General features: G+C 39.6%; 1 protein-coding gene across 1 annotated transcript in view; it reads right to left on the bottom strand.

The window, feature by feature from the left end:
• The window catches only part of LOC121271821 (protein FAM131A-like), a 77,523-nt gene extending 66,399 nt beyond the window's left edge, over window positions 1–11,124 (bottom strand). Inside the window, exons 1-2 of the mRNA XM_041178116.1 lie at window positions 10,948–11,124; window positions 6,240–6,379 (exon numbers count right to left, since the gene is read on the bottom strand). Coding sequence (XP_041034050.1) covers window positions 6,240–6,379; window positions 10,948–11,044 — 237 coding nt within the window. The 5' untranslated portion in view covers window positions 11,045–11,124. The remainder of the gene's footprint in view (window positions 1–6,239; window positions 6,380–10,947) is intronic.
• Between the last annotated feature and the right edge of the window lie 990 nt (window positions 11,125–12,114).

Below are 12,114 nucleotides of genomic sequence, written 5' to 3'. Positions count from 1 at the left end.
GTGAGAAAGAAAATGTGGTGAGGTCAGTGATGGAGATGGAACTGCCAGGAAGAAGGAGAAGAGGAAGGTCTTGGACTAGATGGAATGATGTGGTGGCAGGAGACTTAAATGCTGCAGGGTTGGAAGAGGAATGGGTGACTGACACGAGGAGGTGGGTGATCAACAAGGATTGTGATGACCCCAAGTCAAATGGGAGTAGCCAAAAGAGGTGATGCTTGATCTGGGAGCATATTAATACCATAGCTCGATACAGTATGGAAACATAATCCATTCTTGATTACAACCAACCTTTGTTTCAATATTAATATATATCTCCATGCATGAATGCACAGATACGTATGCAGACAGAAACAGTGACATTGTAAATATTTCCTGTGAGTCCAACAGAAACTCACCATAAATCAGCAGAACGACTGTTAAAAATATTATGCCAACCCCAAAGGTTTATAGTGACCAAAGTTGCTGCTTAATAGTTTGTTTGGCATGTGTCCTTTTGAATAATTTAATCCAAGCTATTAATTAAATCATTTGTCATCACAATCAATTCCAAACTAAAAATAATTCTATAACCACACCATAAATCCATATAACATTCTTATTTACAATCTATCAGAATGATGCCCTTTGGTTAATGATGCAAAGACCACAGAGTGCTGTGTATGTTGTAAAACCTCAATGGCTAGGTAAGCATAACAAAATTTTGCATTTACCACACACACATAAATCCTGGAAGAATTATTAAATATATTAATAAATATGTAAACACCAAGGATTAGGATTTTAGCATAAACCCTCAGTTTATATATTTTCTTTGGAACTTCAGTCCAGATCTTCAACAACAATTATAATGACGATGACAACAATGACTATTTAGGTTTACATTACACATTCAATAAAGTAAAAACATTTCAACTTGCTTTACAGAAGTATTATCAGACAAAAATTTGACACCAAGTCACACAGAAATATCAGGACATATCACCAACATTGGGGTCAAAGAGGTAGGTTTTAAGCAGTGCCTTAAAGCTGGAGAGAGATACAGAGACAGAGATGTTCAAGGAGGGAATTATAGAGCTTAGGGCCCCAACAACTGTAAGCACAGCTGCCAATGGTGGCTTGATGAAAATCAGGGATGTGCAAGAGGCCAGAATTAGAAGAAGTAGTGTTAACGGAAGTTTTTTTTAATTTGTTTTCATGGGATGTGGGCGTTGCTGGCTAGGCCAGTATTTATTGCCCATCACTAATTGCCCTTGTTCATGGGCATTTAAGAGTCAACCACATTGCTGTGGGTCTGGAGTCACATGTAGGCCAATTGTCCTTGAGAAGGTGGTGGTGAGCCGCTGCAGTTCATGTGGCGTAGGTATACCCACAATGCTGTTAGGAAGGGAGTTCCAGGATTTTGATCCAGCGACAGTGAAGGAACGGTGGCAATATTGTTCCAAGTCAGGATGGTGAGTGGCTTGAGAAGAACTTGAAGGTGGTGGTGTTCCCATGCACCTGATGCCCTTGTCCTTCTAGGTAGGAGCCTTGGTGAGTTGCTGTAGTGCATCTGGTAGATGGTGTACACTGCTGCCACTGTGCATCAGTGGCAGAGGGAGTGGATGTTTAAGGTGATGGGTAAGGTGCTAATCAAGCAGGCTGCTTTGTCCTGGGTGGCGTCAAGATTCTTGAGTGTGGTTACAGAAACCGGAGGGATTTGAACACAAGGGTCAGCATTTTTAAATTGAGGCATAGCTGGACCAGAAGAAAATGTAGATCTGCAAGGACAATGAGCCTGAAACAACACCCAACTTCTGAGATTGCAAATGTGTAATACAAAAAAGTAGGAGGACAGAGCTACTGTTCATTAGTTTGTATAAGATGATTGACAAGGAATATTTAATTTTAAATCTAGTGCCACATTATTATGTAATGCAGAGAAGTTTAAAACATATATAGCACAAAACATCTTATTTCCTTCAAACAACAATATTTCACTACAATTACCTTACAGTCTATCAAACTGATGCTATTTCCATACTAGTTATTTTCCATTCTTTGTTCCAACAATATCACCAAACTAAAAACTTAAAAGATAAAATTAACATATTGAAAGCAACCATTAACTGAGCCAAATCTAGCCACAAAACAGCATTACTTTGTATATTTGTAAGAATCTTAAATGCAAGTCTTGGGCTGTATTTCAGTAACACAAAGCCCCAGCACTCAAGGTTCAAAAAGAAAATGATAGGTTTCAGTTAACAGCTGATTGATCTTATCTGCATTGGTTTATCTACACTGATACAATTTCAATTAGTTAAGACTAAAGAAGGCACTCCAAAACAAGGAGAGCTCCAATAAACAAGACACACTCTGAATCAGTTATTTCTATATTCATTTGCATCAAAACTATTTCAGAACATGCCACGTCCTTCACGACAATTTCATAGCAACCAGAAACTATGGACGGATTTCTCCCAGTGACTGTACTGACATAACAAGACATGCATTTAATTCTATGATAAAAGCAAAATACTGCAGATGCTGGAAATCTGAAACAAAAATAAAAATAGCTGGTAAAACAATTTAAAAATTGAAAAACATTTAATTCTGAATGGCTTCAACTAAACAGCAGTGGTTTCCTTTTTGAAATGTAAAACTTGAGAGGAGAAGATCACTATTTGAAAAACAACTCATCTAAAACCTACTGTTGTAAAACATAATCTGGCATTGGCTTTTTTATTAAAGTAGCTGAGCAGTTGTGATACTCCACAAATAGTTGAAGCCGCCCAGTGGTTAAACCACAAATGGCAGAACAGTTCTTTTGTTGCATGCAGCAAAGAGGAAATATCTACAATCTTGTCAATTTACTATGGAATCAGTAGGTAAATGTACCGTACTGCGTGAAACTGAACAATACAGATCCAGTCTGCTAAATTAGCTGGTCTTTACTGGGGGCAAGTGATGCAACTCCAAAATCAGACTTCCTATTCCTGGGTTGGACCAGAGAAAAGAAAGATCCACTAAAACATTAATATCGAGTGACTGCTGTAGGAAACAGCACACTTGGATATCAGGCAAGGAGAGGATGGGACTCATTTGCATTCCACCCTACCATGGGATCATGACAAAATACTCTACCAACATTCAATGTTTCAGCTCACACGTACGTCTGTGCAAGGTGCCAGCACCCACAGAACCACAACTTATCAAAGGTCAGTACCTTCAGAGAAGGAAATAACAATTATTAAAAAGCAGAAATAGGTGGGCTAACTGGATGTTGCATTAAACATTTTGTTCCCAATGCTGTTAACTCCCTTTTTCCTCACTATTATCCACCAAGTACAATCCTAGTTTTAATAATTTCCTGACAACATATAATAATAGGCTCAATTTAAAGATTTTCTAAATCCAAGCTGCATTTAAAGTATCATTACTTTTAAGCATAATATTATTTCTATTTTGTCATTAAAAAGAATGCATTAAAAATGTATTCCTTCCCGGAGGTGCTCATGATTAATCAGTTTCTAGTATAGCCAAATTTTACGAAGATTATATAAAAAAATTATAAGAATCTAAAGATGCTTCTGCATGCAACTACCAACATTTAAACACATTCAGTGCTTGTTTATTCAATGGGCCATCTGCGAGAATCAGTCCCAAAAGATCTGTTTTACACGCTAGGCCTAACTCCCCTAGGCTTATATTTCTAAATCTCATACAGCAGTACTTGGGAGCCATGCAATTCAGATAAGTTAATTACCATGGTCAGATGGAATGAGAAAGGTTCCATGATTTATTGTAACTTTGCATTATGACCAGCTGAGATATTCACCCTCCTTTAACCCTTACAGTACTGTCATCTCTAAAGAATCTAAATGCCCTGAACAATTTTGAGTTTGTCACCTCACACCCTGCACAGTTCAAGGATTATATAGTATTACAGCAATAATGGTATATATTACTGCATGAATAAAACATTGAAACACAAAACAGCAACTATAAAAGCATTGCTTCTGCACTGCCTTCTTCCTCATTGCCTTTATCGTCTCCTTTATTATTTCTTATTTGTTTTGTCTTGTTTTAGAAATTGTAAAGTTAAGTACTTCCCTCTTCCCTACCAATCCATATTGGTTAAGTCTGTATCTAATGTTAAAGTCTGTTAAATGGTCATGAAATGCAATACCAAAATTAAATATACTATTATTGTAAGGTGAAACCTTTTTTCTCACTCAGCTCAACTGACACCAGGAAAGAAAGCCACTCACTACATACAAGAGCCAGCTGAAGCAAGGGGGTCATTTTCACCTTCACTGCTTGGGAATGTAAACTGATGCAACAAACTGCCCGCCTATTTTAGAATCATAATGGAATGAACAACTAGTCTGCTTATATAACTCCACCAATTTACTGCCAAGGGGCAAGGATGAAAATTACCCCAATTTATCTTAGCACCAAAATTAACAACCTTGATGAAAACAGCCACTAAGATTGGTGTAGGAAACATAAATATCACATTTTGGTGCAGCTGTTAATGTACCTTTATGACATAGGGGCTAAAGCACATTGATTCAAAAGTTCCTGTCGCAATAACAGCCAAGCTGATGTTATTAATGTTCAAATGCAACAGCAATTAAGGCTCTGTCATTGATTTCACGAAAAAGGATCTCGCTGTCTGACTCCCCATTCAAATGCATTGAATGTTGTGAAGTTCCTGTAATTGCATAGTGATATAAAGTAAACTTCCCACCGAAAAGGTTGTCATTTCAAGTCTAAGTACACTTTATAAAATACGATGCTTGTTAATCACTGCAGGTCAACATTTCTGGCACTGCAATGAACAATTATAAATGTATTGTCTCATACCTTCAGATTTTAATAGTTGTTAGAGATTTTTTATTAATATTTATTTTTTAAAATTATTTTCTCTGTCTCTTTTTCTCTTTTATCCGACCTTTCTTTCTCTCTCTGTACCTTATTTGACAATTAATTTACCATTCTAACTTACACTTTCTTGTTCAGACCTTGTGCTGTTAATTTCACAATCCTTCAGTCAGATTGCTTAAGGTGATACAAATTTGCTTGCCCTGTTCAGTCAGATTCCAGATGCCCCATAGAAGGCATCTATCTAATTCCTCTAATTTACCCCCATGCAAAATATCGCCAACATAAACAGGCACCATTTGTTGGACTGCCACTGCAATTTTTGAAGACATTATTATGAGAGATTAGATGAAGCCTCACACTGCCCTGTGCCAACAATGAGACTTGAAATAGGTTGTGTTTCCTTTTCCAGGACTTCATTGATCAGCACACACTCCATCAAAATGTTGGTTTGACTGGGAATGTGGATGGTGCATCATAGAAAAAAAAGTATAATCCATTTTAAGCAGGTTACCAATTGTATTAAGGTAGAATGCTAAGTAATTTTATATCGGTATTTTACCAAAGGAAATAAAAAATCCCTGCTGAATAAGATCTATAATCTCCTCTTTATGGTTATGTATTAGGCTTATAAAATGGAAAGTTAAACAGAAATGATATTAAAAAGAGCTACCTTGAACTGAAATGAATTCTTAAGTTAGCTGGGTGCTCTGTGAGGTTCTGAGGCTTTTCTGTTCATTCAAAACTGGCATCACAATAAATAATGAGCTTTTGAAATTGTAGAATTTAAATTATGGAACAAACAATATGTTCAAGGCCCACATTGTTAGGATAAGATCAATTATATTTTTGTCCGACAAAACACTGCTGAGATACATGTTGGTCACTGGAATTAATCTTAAAGTAAAATATATACTTTCAACTATTTCTCACATATATGTGCAAGTTTCTTAGGTTGGTTAAAACAGCACTTTTAGTATTAGCTGCATAGAAATTCCATTAAACTAACGAAGGGAGAACTGTGAAAAAATAGTCTTCCATTCTAAAAACAGAATACATGGCTATCCATCCCATCATTCAAATGCCAGTCCACGCATCTCAAAAGTCAAACTAGAAAGCACATCAATAGAAAATCTCACTTAGTTAAAAGATTGATATGTCAAATATTCAAATATATGTATTTTAACGTTGTAAAAGGATTTAAGCATCTAATTTCTCTGATTTCCCCCAACATAATCAATATTGACTGCCATTTATAGAGGAATCGTGGGTTTGCCAGAGAGAAGTTAAAAATCTGTATCACTGTACTACAATCATGTCTTTATTGTTACTTTTTTTGTTCTATAAGTGCACATCCAAAAGGGAAAAAGCAGCACCTCAGCAGTTTCCGGGCTGTCTACTGATGTCTGGTGTGCTAGCCTTCGCACTAGAGAAGTCGTAGTGTTTCCCAATGGAAAGAGAGCTGCAGCTGACTTCACTTCCTTCCACTCCACACGTAAGGTAGTATCAACTGCCACTGTGAAAGACAGAATGCAACACTACATTCATCCAAGGTATTTAGAGAATAGATGCTTAGCAAAGCTGAAATGTACAACTATTCCCGATTCTTTCGTTCTGAATATAACTCTAAAGCTATCTGCCACGATTAGTGCCAACCGAACAAGTTCTAACCTTTTAACAAGTTAAATACATATGTCTTTCCACTAAAGTTAAGGAACTGATAACTTTTTTTTTTGGTGTCCCAGTCCTAGTACCTTGCAAGTTAATTCCATGTATTTGAATCAATTTGTTTGTAAAACAGATGTAGATATTGCAACATCTCTTTTGGCTGTGTGCGCACAGGTCTAAATAGCCCTGCTGACTTGCTCTCTCCAAAAGAAAATAGCATGCTGAGATTCAGGGCAGATTAGCACAACACTGGAGCACGGCAATGCAGGTTGCCAAGGAAACGAATCGATTTGCAATTTTATTTGCAACTGCCACACAGGCGATGTATGAGGGACCCAGCAGGCAATCTCGACATGCAGGATCTGGATACTCAAAGTAAGGTCTAATTGGAATTTCGAAAGGGCCCACACAACGTGCTAGAAACAACGCTTTGGGCACAAAAATGGACATGTTTCTAATTACGCACGTAATATTTAATAATTAATCAGGGACCATCCCAACACACTGTTGACACTGTTGGCTTTATGTTTGCTTTTCCAGTCTGCTTCTAAAATAGGAAGATAGCAGAGACTGTACCTTCTACTGTTGTCATGTGTGGCAATTAACACGGTCGAATAAACACTTACTTTGTTATTAAATATATTTCCACAACTGAAAGCGTAAACAAATCAAACTCCATCTTAAACGAATCATCTTACCAGTGCTTTATTTACCCCGTAGCCTAAATGCACAGATCAGATACAGGTTGTTTATGTTTATCTGACCTCCCTCCACTCCCAGCCATTTCTGGTTAGAAAGGTGTCAGTTAAAGATATGGTGGAGGGAACATCACAAGTAGTGAAGATGATTTCATCATTTCTGCAGTAGCTATCCATATCAATACTTCACCGCTGTCTGCTTACAAAAACCAGCGCTGGTCCAGTCTACAGAAAATACAGGTGAACACACTGGAAATCAAACCCACGGGGGCCCGTGTTTTCAATCGAATAAACTGGAATGATTACATTAGAAATATTATGCCAATACTATGTATTGCTGGAAAAGACTGACCAATTCAAATGGAAATTCTCAGTTTTGTTACTCATGATTAGAACTATTCTCCCTGTTCTTCAGATGCATAATTTACACACAAACACAGCCAGCCCATTTTCTCTAAGTGCATCAGGAAAGCAGGGCCAAACCACATTGGCGGGTTTCAGTAAAAAGCAACTTTGGAACAGATGCCCTATAAAGAAGCTTCTTCACTCCGAGTAAGGAATGTTGTGAATAATCTGCCAAACCAGATAACAGAGACAAATAATGGAGCTGCTCAAACACCACTAAACTCCATAATGGGAGAGTTAAAGAGAATGCCCCCCCCCCCCCCCCCCCCACCCCGAACTCTTCTCAGCCTTGATTTTTCTTATTTCATACGCACTCAAAAAAGCAACAGCTTTCAGGTCCGAAATACGCGCCCTATTCTAACTCAAGTTTATCGCCGGAAAGTTAAACAAGAAAAGCACAGAAATGTAATTCCTGCAAAGGTCTGCAATGAATAATAGCTTCCCCGTCCTTTCCTTTTACCCACTGCTTAATACTATGCAAATATTTCAGCTACATTTTCACCCCTTCCTTTACAATCGCAATTGTCGTTTCAGCAAATCTTCCATGGAGGTTTTGAGTTTGAACTGTGCAGCAAACCTTTACAGCAACGCAGTCAGATCAACAAGTAATCTTAACCACAGTCTCTTTCTACACTTTTCTACCTCAATGCCTTAGTTTGGTGCTCCTCAAAGGTCTACAACTATACTGCCAGGCTCAGCAGACCTCAACATTACATAAATATAAACAAAAAAACTGCGGATGCTGGAAATCCAAAACAAAAACAGAATTACCTGGAAAAACTCAGCAGGTCTGGCAGCATCGGCGGAGAAGAAAAGAGTTGACGTTTCGAGTCCTCATGACCCTTCTAGTTCTGTCGAAGGGTCATGAGGACTCGAAACGTCAACTCTTTTCTTCTCCGCCGATGCTGCCAGACCTGCTGAGTTTTTCCAGGTAATTCTGTTTTTGCTCAACATTACATAGTTTGGCTGCACAAACCTCTATACAGGTAGACTGAAAATCAGATGCATGCAGAAAGGAGCAGGCGACTCCTGCAAGACGTTTCTTTCCGATTCAATTCAACGTTTTTGTATAAACAATTGGGTTTTATTCACAAAAAAACAAAGGCGGGGGGAGGCGGGAAAGCGGGGAGGATCTGCGAATGAAACAGCTGGAGGTGGACATTTATTGGTGACAGAAAACTGGCTGCACAGAACACACAGTCTGCTTTGCTGCAGTCGCTGGATGCTATTTGGTCTGAAAAATTCAAAACCATCAGCGTGAAGCATATTCGCTGTTAATTCAGCACCAGTGGCTATCTGAAATCTCTTGATGTTATCAATGACATGACTGTGGATATGTGCCATATTTTCATTAAAAGTAGGCGGCTCAATTACAATGTCTCTGGCTTCATCCTTGCCTGCAGTCTTAATAAACCTGCAATCCTCATAATTAGGCAAAAAAAACACATACGAAGCGACGCATCGAAATTATTCCCCCGTGATCCTAATCATCTAACAAATAAAGGACGGAAGAAAAAACTCCCAATAGGAAAGATCGCGTGCCTCCAGTGTAACTGTGTGAGCAGTTTTCATGGTAACCGTACTCTTTATTGAAGTCAATTCTTAATGCTCCCTGGAGAGAAAATGGCCGCTTACTACTGCTCCCGGTCTTTTGACGATTAAACGGGAATTATATGTGCCGAGTGTGAGGAAAGTCTAGAAAACCTGACACTCAGTGATCGTCTGCCGATTTTGCGTTTATAATCCACGGTAAATCAGCTCACAGCCTAAGCGATCAGAAACCAAGATTGTATTAATATGGAGGTATCAAAATTGTGTTCAACTGGTCTAAATGTATTAGAAATCACATTTAAATTCAAACAGGGAAATCTACGCCATCTATTCTGGTAGTGGCAGCGAGCGAATCATGCAGACAATAGTCTGGACAACTCTTTAACGATATGTCATTTACCAATTGCGAAATATCTTTTTTAATGCATTTATCAGGACTTCGTTGGTTTGCTTTGCTGCACGACACGTCTTTGCAACAGTACGAGCCTCGCCTGCCAGTGTGTCCATCCTTGACTGGTGGTTGTTCTCACTAACACAGAGCTGCTGGCCTTGCGGTGAGAATACGGGGTTGGATCCTTTTTCTGTTGCCATGCATTGGTACACGTTTACTTGTGGCCGGGTAGACAGTGAATGAGCAGTCAGTGAGAGAATCGGCGGCTTCAGTATGAGCCACGCCCAAAGGAAAAATGTCGCTAGCTGTGGCCGTCGCCAATTCTCTCCCTGGCTGATTTATCAGATATTCCCATTTCATATATCGAAGCTAGGAACCAATGGTTCTGGAAAGTTCATTTCATTGCCGCATCTAATTCCGTCAAGTCCAATATCCTCTCATATAACCCATAGGCGCCAGTGTTGACTGAGGCTCACAATAGTCACAGCCCACACACATAATATTACTAACTGCTCGCGCCTTTCTTCAGAAAACAAGTGTAAACAAGATCTTGGCATGCGGAGTACACTGTACCGGGTAAGATCACCTCACCTATTCATGGGACGTGCTTCTTGGAAACTGTTGAGCGATATTTAAACATTTGATGACACTGGTTTTACTCCCCTCTGTTTGAACACAGTCCAATCTCTTTCTAATTAATTTTCACTTGCGTGTTCAAAATTCTCAATCTAAGGTCTGAGGTGGAACCTCTTCAGCTTCTCTAAAACTGCTGCTTCTTCAAGCGAAGTCAAAGGCGGCGGTCTGAAGACTTTCCCTCGCTGTCCAGTGACTGAATAAGCCGCGCGATCATGGGCGCGATGGGATTTTAACATTGCAACGGTCCATTTAGTTCACATAATTGTTGAGAAATGGAAGATTAAAAACTATTGACTTGGACAAATTGTTTCAAAATAAAAAAGCGACCGTGACTGGATCGCGAAAAGCAGGAAAAGGCTCCAGGTGTTCGGAGTAAGGTCTGTTACTTGCTGACTGAAATCATGGTTGCATGTCAAGTGATTCCGTGCAAAGCAAGGCTGGACTTAAATACTTGGGTTAATGCAGTTAAGGATAAGTGTCGTTGCTTAATAAAATAGACAACGGAGAAGAACCAAATTACTGCACATACATGGCAACATTATGTCCAGCCACGTCAATGAATACTGTTGCTGGAGAACATTAAACCTGTGCAGAGGGGTCCACTGAAAACCTCTCTCCACCCAGCTAAGCTGCTCCCTCAAATAGAGTTACAGCAGCCTACAGCCTTGTGCTTATGGTTAGTGCCTCCGAGGCCGGCAAACCCTGCTCTGTCCACAATAAGAAAGCAAAGCTTACCAATAGTTGTTTTGGAGCCTATACACCCCATAATCGGCGTTTTTAGATGAAAAATTAACCCTTGTTCCAGACTGGAAACATTTCCACAGTACCTCATGGAAATTGAACTCGCAGGATCTGAACACAAAGCTTTCCCAGCAAAGAATGTGCAGCGTCAGTGTCTCAAAGAGTGGCAGTGAGAATGGAATTGGCTCCTGGCTGCTTTGATCTGTTCTCCTGGGCTCTCAGTCCAGCTCTGCCTCTTGTACAATCGCTTTCAACACGTACCGAGCGCCACTTAACGTAGCGTGCGGCGAACTCTGAATTAGCCGAGGCTGCCAACGTGATCTTTCATGGACGATCGGGATGGAGAGGCTGGGTGAAGGGGGGCGGGGGTCTCTCGTTCTGCATCTCGTTGTTATTGGACAAAGCGGCGGCTGACGGTCCCTGTCGGTAGCCTGCTGCAAGTACACAGCAAAACCATTGGTGAAAACTTAAATCTTTGCGTTAAAATAACAAGACAGCACTTGTGGATTGGTCTTGTCTCAGATACTGTGTAGTTTGGGTTAAGATACAATGCGCCAAGCGTCTCAGAAATCAATCCCCTCCTCTCAATATGTGCTGTTCTTTTTGTGGGGGTTGGCGGGGGCAGTTTGCACTTCTGTGTCTCTGTAATGAAACCTTAATGCAACGTTCAATAGGATTTCTTTAATCAACTGAGAAAGCGAGTTGTCCTGTCCTATTGGAAGAAACCTTTAGCCCACGGTCCCAATGGTCGCCCAGGGTTGCATGATTTCATTGTTAATGTATTTTTTAATTGTTTTCCCACTCTTGCACCAGCTCAAGTCTCTATCAGACCCAGGTCCAATGAACAGGGGTCTCAGTGCTTTTTAATATTTACACAGCTGACAAAAAACGATTCAACTTCATTAAATGGTAAAAACAAAAAAACTGCGGATGCTGGAAATCCAAAACAAAAACAAAAACAGAATTACCTGGAAAAACTCAGCAGGTCTGGCAGCATGGTCAAAACGTCAACTCTTTTCTTCTCCGCCGATGCTGCCAGACCTGCTGAGTTTTTCCAGGTAATTCTGTTTTTGTTTTTGTTCATTAAATGGTAGTTCGAAAACACAAGCAGCATAAATCTTGATGCGGTAAGTTGCTAAAATTGTGTTCCCCATTGCTGTA

Source organism: Carcharodon carcharias, chromosome 2 (assembly GCF_017639515.1).
Source record: "Carcharodon carcharias isolate sCarCar2 chromosome 2, sCarCar2.pri, whole genome shotgun sequence".
NCBI classification, from domain to species: domain Eukaryota; kingdom Metazoa; phylum Chordata; class Chondrichthyes; order Lamniformes; family Lamnidae; genus Carcharodon; species Carcharodon carcharias.
Note: the sequence above shows the minus strand (reverse complement) of the source record. Positions and strands in the feature narration are given on the sequence as shown.